At 35.9% G+C, this 19,623-nt stretch overlaps 2 protein-coding genes and 1 pseudogene across 2 annotated transcripts; all 3 read right to left on the bottom strand.

Moving 5' to 3' along the window:
• Window positions 1–6,840: 6,840 nt before the first annotated feature.
• LOC147568836 (secreted RxLR effector protein 161 pseudogene) lies at window positions 6,841–7,539 on the bottom strand (annotated as a pseudogene).
• A 1,287-nt stretch (window positions 7,540–8,826) lies between these two features.
• On the bottom strand, window positions 8,827–11,928 carry LOC147568835 (uncharacterized). The gene is made up of 2 exons (XM_086655224.1): window positions 11,807–11,928; window positions 8,827–9,886 (listed from the first exon to the last, which is right to left on the bottom strand). The coding sequence occupies exons 1-2, from the start codon at window positions 11,814–11,816 to the stop codon at window positions 9,315–9,317; spliced, it is 582 nt and encodes a 193-aa protein (XP_086511350.1). The 5' UTR covers window positions 11,817–11,928; the 3' UTR covers window positions 8,827–9,314.
• A 246-nt stretch (window positions 11,929–12,174) lies between these two features.
• Window positions 12,175–15,072, bottom strand: LOC147568834 (putative nucleoredoxin 1). Its single transcript, XM_086655223.1, has 3 exons — window positions 14,917–15,072; window positions 13,411–13,890; window positions 12,175–13,044 (listed from the first exon to the last, which is right to left on the bottom strand). Exons 1-3 carry the CDS (start codon window positions 14,992–14,994, stop codon window positions 12,388–12,390), a joined length of 1,215 nt encoding a protein of 404 aa, XP_086511349.1. The 5' UTR covers window positions 14,995–15,072; the 3' UTR covers window positions 12,175–12,387.
• Between the last annotated feature and the right edge of the window lie 4,551 nt (window positions 15,073–19,623).

Here is a 19,623-nt window from a genome sequence, read left to right as displayed (position 1 = left end):
AGGTGGCCGGCCAGGTCAGATTTCGGCCGGCCATTTCGGGTAGACTATCATTTTCGAATATAATATGTCAAAGTTTATCAAAACTTCTTAATTAATTTTGTTTTTTTCTACATTGGATAACTAAAAATAATAAAGAAAAATGTATTAATCTACGAATGCTAAAACATGCCCCACATGAAAATATTTATAAGTTCACCACGGTTTTAATTTATTCTTTTTGTACTCTATAAGCAAAAACTTGGGAAATATGACAAACTTGCGTCTGAATGATATTTTCTTGGTCTTTAATAAATTAAAATATAAACTTCAAGTTTGAAAATTTATAAAACAACTTGGTACATGACGCATACGTAAGCGGTACTATATTGCGCCTCAACTCTTACGTTTGCGAAATGAATTAATTAACAAAGTTATACTCTCGACAACAAAAAAACCAAAAAACCGCTAAAAAAACACACAAAGTTATAGATAAATAAATTCTTCTTTGCACTTAGTTGGTATTCAGTTGGGAGGACACAAATTTAAATAAAAATCAAACTCCTCGTAATGAAAGTCAAGTTTGTCATAAAGGATTTGAGGAAAAATTCTATTTACTGCTATAGATATGTGTCAGAGAACAAGACAACCTTCATTAAAGCAACCAAATATACGAGAAAGATTACTTAACACTCTAAAAATCGAAAAAAATTCATTCGAATAAAACAAAGGCACGAAGATTATTTCGAAAGAAAGTCATTTTCATTTTATGACGAACTTCACTCCGATAGCTTTCACTTGTAAAAGAGCTCAGGATAAGGAATGACGAAATGTGGCCCATAAGACCTCAACTTAAAACTTAGTTTGAAATAAATTCTACAGGCACTCCTTTCCAAATGAGGCCCTTTACTTTTTTTTTTAATAACACCATAATTACATTCATAAGTAAGAATATCAATCCACAACATTACATGGTATGAAAATAATTATTCCTCCTAGAACTACATGAGAGTTACATAAGTAAAGATTTACACAGAACTTTCGAACGTAGACTGGTTCGTGAGGGGAAAGAAATTAACAAGACACTAACAAAATAAAAATACCCTAAAGGTCGAAAATGAAAAGATCATCAAGATCGAGAATGAAAAGACCGTAAATGCCATACACTTTATTGTACTAGAACATAAATTGCCTCCAAACAAGAGAACCACTGCCGCCATCACCAGAAAATTTGTGCCCCCACTGAAAGACTGTCGCCACTACTAGGAAACCACCATGACCTAACCATAAAACCACCACCATCTCAGACCACGAAACAGACCACCACCACCGCTGAATCACATAACACACCAGCACCACCACCACCGAACCCACCACCACCACCTCACACTTCACCACCACGGAATAAAGCACCACCACCGAACACGCCACCACCACTGAACACACACAATCACCACTGAACACCCCATAACACACCACCGCCACTAAACACATCTCTTCTTCTTTTCTGCACACTACCACCACCACTGAATCACAGATACCACCACCAGGCCTTTTAATTTGCCCCAATGCTCAATAAGTTGGGAGGCGATTTCGCCTAGAGGTCATGTTTTCGAGACTTCAGAGTATACTACCTCGTGCATGGTTTTCTTTTTTTTTTTTGGTTCCCAATTAGAGTTCCAAGCAAGGTCATTTTTAGTTAGGCTTAATTATGTGTGCCAATTTTTTTTTTTCTTTCTTTATGTTCCCAATTAAAGTTCCAAGCACGATCATGTTTGGTTTGGCATAACCTTTTGTGCCAAATTCAACATATTGGAAAAAACGTTTTTGCCTTTTTATATTTCCAAGTTTTCACTTAGGTTTCAACTTTTTTTCCTTTCTTTTCACACTACAACTCTTAATAATCATAACTACAAATCTTTTATATCTTTTGTAATAAAAGACGAATGAGTTATTATAAGTGTAATCAAATGAATAAGTTACGGTTCAAATATTTGGAGCACTGGATATCATTTGTATTCTCGACATTTTAAATTTTGTGCATGCTTATAATGTTGGAAGGTCCACTCCACTCGGCCAAACCGAGTGGACTTGGTCCAAATAGGAATCCTACTACAACTAGGATTCCTTAGATATTAGGATTATAGTTTAGATTAGTTTAGATTAGTTTTGTTATTTTTAAACTCTATCATGTAAACCTATATAAAGAGATCCATACACAATGTAATATACAAGTTGTAGTGTTAATAAACAAGGTATTTACCTATCTCTCTCTCTCTCACACACAACAACCAACAAGCTCACCGATCTTCATCTCTCGGCTTCAACCGAGATCATCATCAACAATCCTCGGTTATAACCGAGAGCTCCACTCATCTCTCTCTCGGTTGTACCCGAGTATCATATCATCACTCTCGGCTTCACCGAGAGTTGTCACATACCCTCTCGGTTATAGCCGAGACTAATATCTTTCTCACTCTCTCTCGGTTATCAACCGAGAAGAACATCTCCTTCATCTTCACTCGGTTCCACTCGAGTGTGTTTATCATTCAAAGGTTTAACCTTTTCACATGGTATAAGAGCCTTCAATTTTTTTTTTTTTTTTTTTTTTTTTTTTTTTTTTTTTTTTCTTTTGAATCATGACTACTCCCGAAACTTCGAAAACTTCTCAAATTCACACTAATCTCAATAGTGGGCCGTTTGATGTTCACCATTCGGATTCTCCTACTATTATTCTTATTACACCACTTCTAACCGGTGATAATTACTCCTCATGGTCTCGAGGAATGTCAAAAGCTTTAAGAGCAAAAGGCAAACTAGGTTTCGTAGATGGAAGCATCGATAAACCCACCGATCCTAATGAATTAGAACAATGGGGACGATGTAACGATCTCGTTTTTAGTTGGCTTATTAATTCGGTAGACCCACCTCTTCGATCATCTATCTTATATGATGAGACGACATCCGATATATGGAAGAATCTCTTTGATAGATTTCATCAAACCAATGCTCCTAATGGCTTTCTTCCTCTCTTTTGTACTTTGGTCATGTTTATTATGAATGAAATGTTTGTGTTGGCTTAATGGCTTTCTTCCTCTCTTTTGTTCTTAATTTCTGTTTTTCTTTCAAGGGATCATAACTCATTTAAATTATGATATTTCTTTCCTTTAATTCACATCAACTTCCTTAATCACATTTCATTAAGAAACTAATTGTATCATCTTCATTATATCTCAACACAATGCTAGCTAGTGTTTCTTCAATAATGGGATGACAGCTTTTGTTGAATCAAGCTATTAAACTACTTTTTATTTATTTATTAAGTATATAATTTTACCTTTCATGAAGCTAAATTCCCTTAATCACCTTTTATTAAGCCAAAATTGTTTACAAGGCTTAATTTGGTCATTTCTTTGTTCATAGAATAATGCTCTTAGGGTTCACTACTTAGAATATTTCAAATCAGTTTTTTTTTTTTTTTTTTTTTTGTTGAAAGTATTTCAAATTAGTTTAGATACACAAAAGGAATGAGGACATCACATGGAAACCATAAATAATACTACTAGTCTTACCTCTTCAAAACATCACCATTTCAAGTACTAATACTTATTTCCCTTCAAAAAAAAAAAAAAAAACTTATTTCCATAATTTATGTAGCAATTCTATCTATTTATGAATACATTTTCAGATCCCATATTGGGGAGTTTTGTCTTGTATCAATCAAGTCTAATATATTTAAATGTATTCCACTATCATTAATTCCTCATTTACATATTTTTTTTACCAAAAAAAAAAAAACAATAAAAGACTATGCCTATCTTCACATGCAACTTTTGATGTTGTATTGTATCTACTATTACCCATATCTCCCGTGCCACTCTAGAATTTGGACCCATAGACATGGAGGCTTAGGAAAGCCATTGATAATAAAATTTAATTTGGACCCAAACGTTTGCTCACCCTAGCTGAAATCATGAAACTTCTCGCCCTAACAAAAAAATCATTAATTTACTTTACTCGTGCACCATACAATGTAATATTATTTTAACAATAATGAACCATATAAACATAATATATATTAATCGTCGATACATATAGTTGTAACAATAGAATTATTCCTCATTTGTCTATTCATATACTAGGCATGTACTCAGACATTTGAGTAAATCATAACCCAAAATATTAACATTAATCGGATTAGATTGAAGGCTTATTATTGAAAGCCCTGGAGGCTTTTTGTCATAACGAAAAAAATACATAAACCGACCTATTTGCGTACGATACTACGTAATATTCTTAAAAATAATAAACCTAGTTATACATATAGAATTTGTTTTCATTGCCATTAGATTGGCGTACTTATAAACTTATTCTTACTTTGTCTATTCATATGAATTTCATGTACTCACAATTCTAAATATTGACATCAAGAAATTCTTAATTTTAAAAATGACCTAGGGATCACTTTTATCCCCAAAAAAACTAGCATCAATTTGGTTAAACACAGAAAAAAGGGTCCTTGTGAGGAAATAGTTTTTACTTCCCCAATATTTCGGATGGTCTCTTTATCATTTGCGCCGGTATTTTTCTCGTCAGAAGATGTTATGGAACCACACGTCCGCCTCGATTTAGGTGTTCCAAAAAAAGCGCCAATTTAGTTTCCATAAACAGACGACTTATGATTTAGTTAGAATCATGGTTTATTCAAAAATCACCTTTAATCGATCTAAAATAAAATACAAAGGTCCTAAAAAATGTCATTGCAATGTGTATGAAGGAAAAGACCTTAATCGTTTTCTGAGTTGATTTGGCATAGTGACATGTATTGGTGTTTCTCGGGTTTGGGCCCAACAAAACCGAATCGAAATAGTCTCACACTGGGCCGGGCCAAGTTAGCTTGTACCCTGGTCCAACCAGAGACTGGGTCTTGAACAGCCAACCCATGTCCAGTGAGTTTTAAGTAGCAATAAAAACATGTTCCTTGCACATGTAGTTACATAGAGTGGGTCTACTCCCTCATTCACTTCGGGAGGTAGGAATAAAAAAATAATAATAGCATTTGATGATGATAACTCATATGGCTTAGTTCTGTAGGAGGTTGAACCAAAAAAAAGTGTAAATGATGGAGATTGATGGGAAGTTTTTAATGGCACCGTGTAAGTGTTTTCCCTCAAGACAAATTCAAGAGGGAGTTAGGGAGGAAAGAGGCGCCTTTGACAATCATCGGAGGCGGCTATAAAACTTCCCTCTCAATTCTTATTTAGTCGTCTCCAGTTGTAACCAATTATATCTACAGTGTATTACTTGTAATGGAACGATTTCTCATTCAATTACATTTACAATGTATAAGTAGTAGCAAATGCATGAGGGTGCACATGCCTCCTAAATGGATCATAACTTCTTTTCCATTTTCTCTAATGACTACCTACCTACCTTTTTCTTTTTCTTTTTTTGTTCAAAGAATGACCAAGATGTGTTAATTTTTAGTTCATTTATCTTAATATCAAAATAATTAAGATTGAATTTTCAAAGTGAGAAATACAATTTCGAATCTCAGTATCAAAATTATTAGAGGGACACCAAAAAAATAGTTCATCCTTTTTCATTTTCACCTTATGAGAATCAATGCTAGAACTATTCACACCTCAATTCTTTTGAAACCAAAACATTTTGAATAAGTGTAGTCAAACTATCTCATCAAAAAAAAAAAGTGTAGTCAGACTATACTACCACAACATGTATTTTGACATTGATAGATCAAATTTAGTTTTCTTAACCCAAAGGATTATACAATCAAACAAGCTGCTAGGTTATTTATGAAGCATGTTTTAACATTGGGGTTGTGCTGTGTTTCCTGCAAACATCCGTAAGTGACCCAGACCCTAGGTTCACGAGCAAGTTGTTACAGAGATATATAAGTTACTTGGTTCTGAGACTCAGAGAAATGCTTTTTCCACCCGTTTCAATCCTCATACATGCTTAAACTAATCATGTTATAAGATGATTATGATGAAATCAAATAACATGAACAAGCATACTTACATAAACTCCAAAAGATTCATAGAGATGAAATAATCACGGAAGCGTACCTTGATCCATAGCTTGAAGATGTTGGATAGGGTTGATCTTCCACTTAGTTCTTCTTCCTTTAGAACCTCTCTTGTGATGAAGGGATTTCACACTTTAACCAAACTTGTAGAGATTAGGGAAGAAGCCCAAATGGGGACCATAACCCCTATTTATAGACTTTTATTTCTAATTTGGCCCCTCATCAAATTAGAAATCACTTAATGGTCTCTACACGTTTATTCCATGACAATTTGATACCCACTAGTCAAGTCAATCCATATAGACCACTTTACGACTTGACAATTACTGAGATAGCCATACACATGTCTATACATATGTGAGCCCACATATATTGGAATTTCTTCCAACAATCTCCCACTTGGGCCACATATGCTATCTAGAAATGTGTACATCCTTATGAGCTCAAAATGTGCTATCAAATATTAGGTATCCCAAACAATCTGGTCCATCAGTTGTGCTAGTATGGGATTAAAGGGACTTTCGTAACATTCAATCGTCACTAAATCCTTCAGTAGTCACACATACCAACATAACCAAATGACATAGATCAATCATGGACGCGTAGCATGGAAATTACATGCAATGTGATCTTACCATGCCTATTCCCAACTGGTCCTACCGAAACTTTATTGAGATCCATACTTAACTTAAAAACAAAGTGGAATGTACTTAATACTTTATTTCTGCAGAAATACTTTAGTTCAGCAAATGCTGTCTGAAATAGAAAATAGAGCAACGTCTGAATTACATCAACCCAAACATTACAAACTCCCACTAAACCGAAGTATCCTTAAGTGGTGCAACACCCATGTGAGCAACATGCTCATGAAAGACCTTAGGTGTCAATCCTTTAGTCAGCGGATCCGCAATCATGGAGTTTGTCCCAATATGCTCTATAGATAACTGTCCACTTTGTACCCTTTCTTTTACAACAAGGAACTTTATGTCAATGTGTTTTGACCGAGAAGAGCTTCTGTTGTTGTTGGAGTATTGAACTGCTGAGTTATTGTCACAGTATAACTTTAGTGGTCTTTCAATACCATTCAGAATGCGCAGCCCAGTGACAAAATTTCGCAGCCATAGTCCATGGTTTGATGCCTCATAGCAAGCCACAAATTCCGCTGCCATGGTGGAGGAAGTCACAAGTGTTTGTTTAGCACTCTTCCAAGATATAGCTCCACCAGCCAGTAGATAAATGTAACCTGATGTAGATTTCTTACTATCTTGGCATCCAGCAAAGTCAGAATCCGAGTACCCTATGATCTCCAAGTGATCTGACCTCTTGTATGTGAGCATGTAATCCTTAGTTCTCTGCAAGTATCTGAAGACTCTTTTGGCTGCTTTCCAGTGATCCATTCCAGGATTGCTTAAATATCTGCCTAACATACCGACAATGAATGCTAAATCTGGACGTGTACATACTTGAGCATACATCAGACTCCCAATTGCTGAAGCATAAGGAATCTGTTGCATTTCTTTAATTTCCAGATTGGTTTGAGGCAGTAGTTTAGACTAAATTTGTCTCCTTTAACGACTGGGGGGTCTCCTGGTTTCGACATATAAAACCAGGAATACCAAGTTACTCCCACTGAACTTGTGATACACACAATCCTCAACAATATTTGTCTCAAAACCAAATGAGACTACGACTTGATGAAATTTGTAGTACCACTGTCAGGAAGCCTGCTTGAGCCCATAGATGGATTTCTTTAATTTGCAAACCATATTCTTTGGATCACCAGATACAAAGTTTTCGGGTTGCACCATATATATTGTTTCATCAATGTCTCCATTGAGAAAAGCCGTTTTGACATCCATCTGATGTAGCTCAAGATCAAAATGTGCCATAATTATCCTAAAAGAGTCTTTCAAAGAAACTGGAGAGAAAGTCTCTTTATAATCTACGCCTTCCTTTTGAGTGAAGCCTTTAGCCACAAGACGAGCCTTATATCTCTCCACATTACCTTTCGAATCCCTTTTAGTTTTAAAAATCCATTTGCAACCAATGAGTTTCTTACCTTCAGGTAATGGGACAAGATCCCAAACTTGATTGTCTTGCATTGATTTGTATTCTTCATTCATGGCGTTGATCCATTTTTCAGAGTTAGAATCCTGCATGGCTTGACGAAAGTTGATTGGATCATCCTCTGTCAATCCACCAGTGTCCTCATGTTCTTGGAGATATACCACGTAATCATCCGAAATAGCACTTCTCCTCTCTCTGTTGGATTCCCTTAATGACACTTCCTCTTGAGGTTGTTGAGTTTGTCCTTCAGGAACAACTTCCTGAACTGGAGTGGGGAGTTGTTCAACATTGTCTTCTAAGGGTTTCAAATCTCCTTCTTCGACAATCGTACGCAGGAAGATTGGTACATTGTCAGAAGTAGTAGTAGGAATCATAACTGATTCCTCCTCAAAGACAATGTCATAACTGATTCCTCCTCAAAGACAATGTCTCTAACCTTATTTCTCCCCCCAAACTCAACATCCTCAAAAAACACTGCAGTTCCCGTCTCAAAAATAGACTTTCTTGTGGGATCATAAAATTTGTAGCCCCTAGATCGCTCCGAGTATCCAATAAAGTAGTTGCTTATTGTTTTGGAGTCCAAATTCTTTTCGTTCGGCCTATAAAGCCTTGCCTCAGATGGACATCCCCAAATATGTAGATACTTTAGACTTGGCTTTAGCAACTGCTTTAGATGGTACTCTATTAAGGATTTAAGCTGTTGTCTTTAAGGATGTATAGCTTATCATAAGCACTTAGGGAACCAGTACCACACTTATTTGAATTTAAAGAAAGACTAAACTGATTGTTTCCAAATGAACAATGATAACCAAATTTGTCCAAAACAGAAACTGAAACCAAATTTCGTCTGAATGACGGTACAATAAAAGTGTCTTTCAAATCCAAATAAAAACCAGTTCCTAATAATATCCTGAAATGACCCGTTGCCTTGACCTCTACCGCCTGCCTGTCTCCCACATAGATGTATCTTTCACCATCAATTGGCTTTCGGTAGCTCAGACAACCCCTTCTTGGCACGCCAAGTGGCATACTCGGTACATTCTTTCTTCATATGCCCAGGTTTTCCGCAAAAGAAACAACCATTTTGTTCCTTAGGCTTCTTTTGCTCTGGACCCTTAGCAGCTTCATTATCCTTATTCCTTTTCTTGCCCTTCCCTTTTGAGGTACTGGCCAAATGAGCACTTTCAGAGTTCTCATGCTTCACTCTTTCCTCTTCTTGCACTCAATTTGAAATGAGCTCATTAAGAGTCCACTTCTCCTTCTGACAGTTGTAACTGACCTTAAATTGACCAAATTGTGCAGGAAGAGAATTCATTACCAAATGCACGAGTAAGTCCTCAGACAGCTCGAGCTTCAGTGCCTTAAGTTTGGAAGCTATATGAGACATCTTCATGATGTACTCCCTTATGTTTCCCTTGCCTTTATACCTCATAGAAGTCAGGTTCGCCAAAAGCATTCCTGTTTCTGCCTTATCGTTCTTTTCATACCTTTTTTCGATTTCGGCAAGGAAATCAATGGCCTTAGTTACCTCAGCAGAGATTGCGCCTCGAAAAGCTTCTGGAATGCCGCGCTTAATGATCATGAGACTCATGCGATTGGAGCGATCCCACCTCTCATAGTGTCTCCTTTCATCAGGAGAACTATCATCCGTAAGAGGGGCAGGTTGCTCCACCCTAAGTGCAAGATCCAGATCCATGCAGCCCAGAACGATCAGAACGCTCTCTTTCCAGTCCTTAAAGTTGTTCCCATTGAGAATGTGAATGTTGTTAGCATTCATTGGTATATTTGCAGCAACTACACAGAGAATAAACATAATAAATTTATATGTTCACATCATAACTAAAGTGAGATTTAAAATTTAAACAATAACTAGATACAAAGCAGAATACCGAGCACAACATTAGCATCAAGTCTTTGGACAGTAATACTAATTTGTAAGTGGTATCTCTGTTGCAGTAATCAAACATAGACGATAAATCCTGTCAAACAATAAGTCTATCTTTGGACCGACTCATTATTCACATGGACACCTTACAATCATCTCACATTTATCACCGCAGGTGTATATGTAGTTCGGCCAAATATTAAACTACCGTTGGGTCGACTTAATATCCGCATGAATTTACATACACACAACCTACTCCAACATTGTCATGGAACTAATCTACATAAAAGAGGTCACTTTGGCGACATTTTACTTCAATTAGTTCTATCGAATGTCGGATATTATTTGAGGGATGTATCAGTTATTAGTTGTTTAAATTTTACAAAATAAATGTTCAAAAAAGAACCTTTAATTTGGTCTGTAATAGACCCAGTCAGATCAGTCTGACTCAGACCGGTCTAACACACAAACATGACACCTGGCTCAGCCCGATTCTGATCTGAGTCAGATCTGTCTGACTCGGCCCGATTCAGATCTGAGTCAGATCTGTCTGACCTGTCTGACTCGGCCCGAGTCAGATCTGAGTCAGATCTGTCTGACTCGGGCCGAGTCAGATCTGAGTCAGATCTGTCTGACTCGGTCCGAGTCAGATCTGAGTCAGATCTGTCTGACTCGGCCCGAGTCAGATCTGAGTCAGATCTGTCTGACTCGGCCGAGTCAGGTCTGTCTGACTCAGCCCGAGTCAGACAAACTAGATTCAGACCAGTCAGCTGGTCTGTTTCAGACCAACTGACTGGTCTGCCCACGTTCCATTTAATATGGAACGTGGCCCCACCCCCACCCCACTTTAAAGTGGGGAGTTACTCTTACAGTAACCCCACTTTAAAGTGGGGTTGGGGTCCACCACCCTTTGGTGTAACGGTTGGACACCCCTCTTAAGACCATGAGGTCGTGGGATCGAGTCTCGGTGGAAGCAGTTACCATCAAGATTTATCCTATGTAATGTAGGCTATGAATAATGTAATAATTTGTCGGGCTTTAGGCCTCTTCGTTGTCGGGCTTTAGGCCTCTTTCAGTCTCAGTTTAAAGTAGGCGGTTATCGTGCTCATTACATCTCTATGATGCATCAATGCCTTGTAACGACTAACGTAAACCGTAGTCGAATTCTCAAAAAAAAAAAAAAAAAAAGTGGGGTTGGGTATGTAACGCACCCCACTTAATGTGGGGGCCGTTCCATTCCCCACATTAAGTGGGGACTTAAATTTTTTTTTTTTTTTTTTTTATTAATAAATATAAATAAATAAATAAAAAACAGAACCGAACCTTCGTTTTAGAGCAAAATTTTGATTTAATCTAATATCAAAATCTCACTAAAGTATGTTACGTTTTCACCAAATCTATAAAGCTAATTTTGATCCAAATATGTAATATGAATATGACTCAATTTCATAGCCAAAAATTGATTGTAAAAAAATAATCAATTGGAACCACATCAAATCTATATTGATCTAAATATTATATGTCAAGATAATCTATCTAAAAATGATCCGAACTTAATTTCATGGAAGATCAAGATAACCAAAATTTTGGACACAATAAAACCTTCATATGGTTCAAAAGATAAATCAAATACCATAGACTCCTAAATTTCTCAATGAACCTTAAAATTGGAGTGGCTCTAGATACCAATTGTTAGTAAATATATTTAACCTTACATGCTTAAACTAATCATGTTATAAGATGATTATGATGAAATCAAATAACATGAACAAGCATACTTACATAAACTCCAAAAGATTCATAGAGATGAAATAATCACGGAAGCGTACCTTGATCCATAGCTTGAAGATGTTGGATAGGGTTGATCTTCCACTTAGTTCTTCTTCCTTTAGAACCTCTCTTGTGATGAAGGGATTTCACACTTTAACCAAACTTGTAGAGATTAGGGAAGAAGCCCAAATGGGGACCATAACCCCTATTTATAGACTTTTATTTCTAATTTGGCCCCTCATCAAATTAGAAATCACTTAATGGTCTCTACACGTTTATTCCATGACAATTTGATACCCACTAGTCAAGTCAATCCATATAGACCACTTTACGACTTGACAATTACTGAGATAGCCATACACATGTCTATATATATGTGAGCCCACATATATTGGAATTTCTTCCAACATGCGCATGAACGCTCTACTATAGGAATATTACGTTCTCATAAAAAAAAAAAGAGTGGAGACTTAATTACAAGCCATCAAACATAAGCATACTTTAACACTGAAGATGAATACGCAATCCATTGAGGTGATTACTTGAGGATGCCTAATCTTTGACAATAATATTATTGTGTTCTAGCTGGCAAGTTTCAAGGAAACAAAAAAACATATTAAAAAAAATCGTGATTTTAACTTCAAAATAAGCAAACTCCCCCTTCACATACCCTTCCCTTAATTTTACCTTCATTCTGATCCTTGGATTTTTCTTCCTCTTCTAAAGCACATTTAGGATCAATGTAAAAGTAACACTCATCACACTTATATGCCCATCCTTGACAAGCTTCTTCACATCCAAGGCACACATACATATTCGTTCTACCTAATTCGAGCTCATGTTCTTCGTGGAGCTTAAACTTCACTTTCTCCGGCCAATCCTTCCCCATTTCCGCAACCATTTCCTCCATCTCCTTCACTCGATTTTCATCAAATGGATATGATTTCGATCCAAAGAATAGGACTAACTCTTTTGCTTCTTTTAGTATAGTTCTTCCATTTGGTCCTACTGCTTCAAGGTGAGGCAGAAGACCGAAGTTTCTCAATTTATATCTTAATGAAGCTTCTCTCTTGTCATTGTAAGGAAGAACTAACCAGGGCATTTCAGAGTAGTATTCTTCAAATGATTTTTCGTCATTGTCAACCGAGACAAAGATTGTTTCAAAATCATTAGGATGCTCGGCTTTGATAGCATTGTATGCTTCGACAAGCTTCCGGGTGAAAACTACACATTGATGGCATGTCTTTCTGGAGAAGTAGAAGAGAACAGTTTTCCCCACGAGTTCAGTTACTTGAATCTGATGAAAAACACAAAGTCAGTGGTTGAAATAGCCATGTTAATAACTGTTGATAAAGTCTCTTGTTAACGTTTTAACATGAATTTAGCACCGTTACTAAACCAAACCGACTTTTTGGGAACATGTGCAAACAAAACTAAAGATTGCATAAGAAAAAAATGATTCCAGTGAGATCATAGTCTCTTGTTACTATGTCGCACGGAACCAATCTTCTCAAGTTCATGTTGTTAATGTTTGACCTATTGGTGTAAAATAGACCAGGCTACTCGGGCGAGGCCAAGCTTCGTAAATGTGGGGTCAGCCTAGTACGATGGACACCGCTATTTTATTCGTGGCTCTTAAACAAACAAGGAATTAGAACCATACCTTGTTACCATCTTTGCCAAGAACAAAGTCAAGTTCATCTAAAACAAGAAGTGACTCCAGTGTTTGTGTTTCCATTCTCAACTTCTCAACCTCATCCAATTCCAACAACTTTTCAGTAGAAAATGGGTATGCTTCAATTCCATGAAGAAAAATGTAATTTGATGCATCGGAAGTGAGAGTTTTTCCATCTTTATCAATAACAGCTGTTGTTGGTATTGCTTGAAGTTTAAAATAGTCGATAATTTCGTATTCACATTTGTCTTCAAATGGCAGAGCAAGCCATGGCATTTCCGTGAAATTATTTTTGAACGATTCTTCATCAACATCCATACTAATAAGTATAACTTCAAATTTTTCTCCCTTCTCTTTTAGTTTTTCGTACATTTCTATTAGGATTGGCTGAAATTGATGGCACGATCGGTACTCCTTTGTAGCAAAGTAAAATGCTACCATATTTCCTTCTAGTTCTGATACTAGAACCTGCCATGTATCATAATAAATAAATTTACTAAAAAATCTTTTAACTAAATAATATGGAGAACCAAAACCGAAAACAAAAATTCTATTCGTCCCTCCATTTATTTTATATTGAATCGATTGACCTCCATGTATTTTATAGAGTTAATTCCTATATGGCCCCCTACTTTGTGACCAGCTTCCTTTATAGCCCCCAAATTTCTGTAAATTCAAATATGGCCTCGGGTCACACAAAACATAAAAGGGCATTGCTTTGGTCGAAGAACAGACTAGAATTCCGGCGAAGGGATTTCCCTTCGCCGGAATTTTTAGAGAGAAAGAGAGAGGTGAGAGATTTTTTTTTTTTAAGTTTGAAGGTCGTCGGTCGGAAAATTTTCCGGCCGACGACCTTCATCGGAGAAGAGAGTGGTGAGTTGGAGAGAGAGAGAGGTGAGTTGGAAAGAGAGGTGACGTGGAGAGAGATGAGTGGTGGAGAGGGAAGTGAGGTGGAATTTAGGTTTTTGTTTTTAATTTTATTTTGAAAATATATTAATGGGATGGGTAGTTATGACATTTACATGAAAATAGGGGGCTATATTTGAATTTACAGAAATTTGGGGGCCATAAAGGAAGCTGGTCACAAAGTAGGGGGCCATATAAGAATTAACTCTATTTTATATTGAATTGAGTTGTATTGAGTCTTCAATTTATAGAGTGATTTGGGTATCTTATTTTCCCAGGACTCTGCATAGGATAAGTACAAATAATATCTTTATATATCTTGGATGGTTGATACAGATATCTTCGGATCTCGATTTATCTCGATCCTTGTACTCTAACAATTTCTCCAAAACAAAACATTTAAATATGTAATGTTTGTGTTCATACCAAACAAAATAATTTAGAAATAATGAGAGAAAATACAAATACTATATTCTTGGTTACTGAAGTATTTGTTTTTCGACCTAGAACGATTCTTCAATAATCAATTAAAAATCATCATACGAACGAGAGAAAAAAATAATTGAGAGAGAGATAGAATGGATGTACCTTGTCACCATTGTTACGCATAAGAAAGTCTCTATCCTTGGTAACGAGAAGCGATCTTATATCTTTACCCACTGCCATTACTGTAGCTAAAATTCTTTCTCTCTTCTATATCTCCCAAAACCAATTTTTTTTCTATGTAATGTTTGTGTTCATCCCAAAATTTCCAGTTGAAAACCCTCAGTCTTTAAAGAAAAAATAGTATGTGTCAAAACTACGAAATTACACCTAATTAGGTAAGAAAATTACAAAATTCATATAGGGCCCGGTCCGGTCTCTTAGTAGTTAGTACACCACTGTTTAAAGCAAATTTGTTGATGAAATATTTTTTTTGTAAAGGTATAATCTTTTGGGAATCATCAATAAGATTTGATTTACTTACAAAATTTACTCGAAACTGTTTAGGAATGATATTTCGGAAAAAGAAATTTAAAATGATTTTGGGAATAATTTGTAGGCATGACTTAATAAATAAGTTTAAGAAAGATTTTCTGAAATGATTTTTGAAAATGATTCTTAGGAATTACTTTTCAGAAATAAATGATTTTGAAAATAATTAATAGGACATTTAAGTAAATAAGTGTACAAAAGATTTTTGGAAATGATTTTAGGAATGACTCTTTGAGAATCATTAGTAAGATATGATTTACTTAAATAAGATTATGAATGATTTTTTGAAAAAAAAAATTTGGGAATAATAAATAGGGCATTATTTATATAAATAATTTAGGAAAGATTTTCTAGAATGATTTTTTTGAAATGATTTTAGGAATGACTTTTTGAGAATAATTAATAGGCATGATTTAAATAAATACGAATAGGAAAGATTTTTTGAAAATGATTTTTATGAGTGACTTTTTTTTTTGGAAAGAAATTTTAATTCAATTGCTCCTAAGCTTAAGGATTCTAGCAAACTAACTTATTTTTGCCCACCAAAACTTTTTTTTTATAGAAACAAATTTTCAAGCTAATTTAAAAAAGAGAAATTCAAAATAGGTTTTTCAAAATTCATGGAAAAATAACATAGGAAGGAAAAAAAAAAGATGGGCCGAACTCAGACTTTTGTCGGACCGGACCTGGCCCGTCGGGCACAAAACAGAAGCCTAACCCGAAATTGGGTAAGAACCTGAGTCGGCCTGATCCGTTGGCCAATCCCGGACCCAACCTGTGTCGACCCGGTCTTTTAAACAACATTAATGTTAATATTAGGAGTTGTGATGGGCGTTGCTAAAAGCATCCGCCCAAAATACTATTAGGGGTTGGGGCTATTAGCGGAGGCCCTGACCCACTTCTCTAACCAAAAGTTTGGAAGTAAATGTGATTGGTTGCTTCTACAGTTCCACCGAATTTTCGCCAGTAACTGGTAGTTTAGTTAGTTAGTTCATTATTCTACAATACAGAGGTCTCAGGTTCGATCCACTGGAAGTGCAAATCTGAAGAATATTGAACTTGAGTTATTATTGAGTTATTATTAGTATAAAGGGAAAATAGTTGTTTAGGTTTATATATTATTAATAATAACTAAAAAGCATGTAACATTATGTATTAACTAAGAGTTGGCAAAATAACATGGGTATTGATGTATAAGGTTAAAATAAGGGTTAATTCCATTTTGGCCCCTTAAAGATGACCAACTGACTAAAATGGCCCCTAAAGATGACCAGCTTCTAATTTAGCCCCTTTATATTTTTTCGTCTATTTCTTCGTTTGTCATTAACTGCTCTTTACTTACATTACCAATTTACCCTTCTTCCATTTACTTTCCCTTATTTATTGTCAGATATGAGAGAGAAAGAGTTATTGGAGAGAGAAACTACACATTCACTTTAGTCCTAATTTTTTCACTCACTAAAAATTTTTCTCCATTACTGTTCAAGAATCAAATTGTCTATTCCTAACTTTCTCTCACTAAAACTATTGACCAGGGAAATCGGAACGAGGATCTGGTAAGAGAGATTTTTCGAGTCCATGAACGGCATAAAAAACCTTCAAAACAGTAGCAGCTGGACCAACTGCTTGATCAATGTGGCCTCCTACTTCAACCAGAGCATCTTTATGCGCTCTAATTGGACGAACAACGGCTTCTAGAGATGGTAATCTCTGGATAATTTCTTCTAATCTTGGCCCAGTTTTTTCCAATGCAAAACCAAGAGCTTTTGATTATTCTAGGCTAATCTTCAAAGATTTCCTAGCTGATAATAGTTTCTCTAATCTCCTCGTTCTTGATGCCATTCTCAAAAGAAACCCTAAATCTAGTAACCACCCACCACTCAAGGATAATCCAAAATGAAAACCCAAACCCTAAAACGAGTTTTTGAACACAGCAATTTGTTTCACACAAAAAATCCAAACTCAAACTGATACTCTGAAGTCAATAAGTACTAAATTGAATCAATATTCCACATTTTGCATGGATTTATATCTTATAAGTTCTAATCTTGGATTCATAGAAAGGGGAAAAAGCAAATCAACCAGGACTTACTGAAAAATCAAATTCCATTTTTCTAACCAAACTTCACCAACTGAAGTATAATAACAATAATAATAATTAGAATCACACCAAACACAACCACCAAACTAGTACTAAAAGGTGTCAAAAATGAAAAGCAACCAAAAGAACGATCGAAATAAGTAAAGACATAGAGAGAGAAGAAACTCACACTTTATGGGTTAAGAAAGAGAATAATTAGGGCTTTGATTATATATCTCCGTCTTAAGGGATTCAAATCGAACTTCTTCTTAGTTGTGTGTAGGCCTTAAAATTCTGAATCAAAACCAATTCCTTTGGTATATAGAAGTGTGAAACAAAAAGTGAAGAACCCTAAATCTGAAAGACAAAAGCCGAAAGGGAACCGCTTTTTACTAAACTAGCTAGTTTATACAAAGTACATGACAGTAAAATTCCATCTTTGTTTTTTCTCTCTCTAAAGAGATGGTCAATAGTTTTAGTGAGAGAAAAAGTTAGGACTAAAGTGAAATGAGTGTATTTAGAGAGAAAGTAAAGAGATGGTCAAGAGTTTTAGTGAGAGAAAATTAGGAATAAACAAATTTGATTCTTGAACAGTAATTGAGAAAAGATTTTAGTGAGAGAAAAAGTTAGGACTAAAGTGAATGTGTAGTTTCTCTCTCCAACAACTCTTTCTCTCTCATATCTGACAATAAATAAGGAAAAGTAAATGGAAGAAGGGTAAATTGGTAATGTAAGTAAAGAGTAGTTAATGAAAAACAGAGAAATAGACGGAAAAATGAAAAAGGGGGCTAAATTAGAAGCTGGTCATCTTTAGGGGCCATTTTGGTCAGTTGGTCATCTTTAGGGGCCATTTTGGTCAGTTGGTCATCTTTAGGGGGCCAAAATGACCAACTGACCAAAATGGAATTAACCCTTAAAATAATGAGTTAATTCCTATATGGCCCCCTACTTTGTGACCAGCTTCCTTTATGGCCCCATTTTTTTCGTAAATTCAAATATGACCCCCTATTTTCAGACAAATGTCATAACTACCCCTCTTATTAATGTATTTTCAAAATAAAATAAAAAAACGAAACCTAAATTCCACCTCACTTCCTTCTCCACCACTCATCTCTCTCCACGTCACCTATCTCTCCAAGTCCCCGCCCTCTTCTCCGATGAAAGTCGCCGGCTGAAAAATTTTCCGACAGGCGACCTTCATCGGAGAAGAGAATGGTGACTTGGAGAGAGAGGGAGAGGTGAGTTGGAGAGAGAGAGAGGGGTGAGTTGTAGAGAGAGATGAGGTGGAGAGAGAGAGGGTGAGGTGGAAATAACTTTTTTTTAATGTTTTAAAAAGGGGGCCATAAAGGAAGCTGGTCACAAAGTAGGGGGCCATATAGGATATCAACTCTAAAATAATATGAGAAATTATTAATAAGGTCATTTTCTAATTTTCTGGTTCTCAAAATACCCTTTCCTACTTAAAGTCTCCCTTTCTCTTAAAAACTTGATAAATTTTTAGGGTTTTTTTGTTCTTTCTTCTTCTCGACTCTTCTTCATCTCGGTTACAGAAGATTTTGAAGACTGAGGTTATTAATGGTGATTCACCTCTTTCTTCTTTTCGACTCTTCTTCATCTCTCTCTCTTAAAAACCTGATAATCTTTTCTTTCTCATATTGTAATAGAGAGGAAAATTTTGAAGCCCAAAATTGGGCTCAAAATACTAAACAAAACCCACCTCGGAATAATATCTAAAAAAAAACCCAAAAGATGAAAATACCTTACTAACCTCATATAACATTTCACCTGCCTTCTTGTGTCCCTACTCCATTTCCCGCCCATTCCTATCCTTCTCCATTTCTCAAAATTTCCAGCCATTACCCACATGCTACATGTCAGCCGAAGTGACATTTAAACCCAACATTTTTCTCTCTTCATTACCACATCCCATCTCAAACACAAACTCAGAAAAAGAAAAACCCAAAAGCTTCTTCATCGTTTCCACCTCCTCTCTTTCTCTCTCTAACGTTTCAAGGCATCCGATCGTATCCATCTTCTTCGTCTGTCTAGGGTTGTTACTTTTAATTAAAAGGTGCATTTTTTGAAACGAACACTTAGGGGTTTTAGTGGGGGAGCATTCATCGGCTCGTAAGGTAGAAAAGAGCCAATAGGATTCTTCTATTTTTTTTACAGAAGCTTATTTTGGGTGTACTGGTAAGTGAAATTTTTGGAGTTTTGTTTAAACATTTAAGGGGTTGTTT

This window comes from Eschscholzia californica, unplaced genomic scaffold (genome assembly GCF_041429995.1).
Source record: "Eschscholzia californica isolate CP2 unplaced genomic scaffold, dmEscCali1.0.p SCAF_1, whole genome shotgun sequence".
Taxonomy (NCBI): Eukaryota; Viridiplantae; Streptophyta; class Magnoliopsida; order Ranunculales; family Papaveraceae; genus Eschscholzia; species Eschscholzia californica.
The sequence above is the reverse complement of the archived record's forward strand: the minus strand, read 5'-3'. Positions and strand labels throughout refer to the sequence as shown.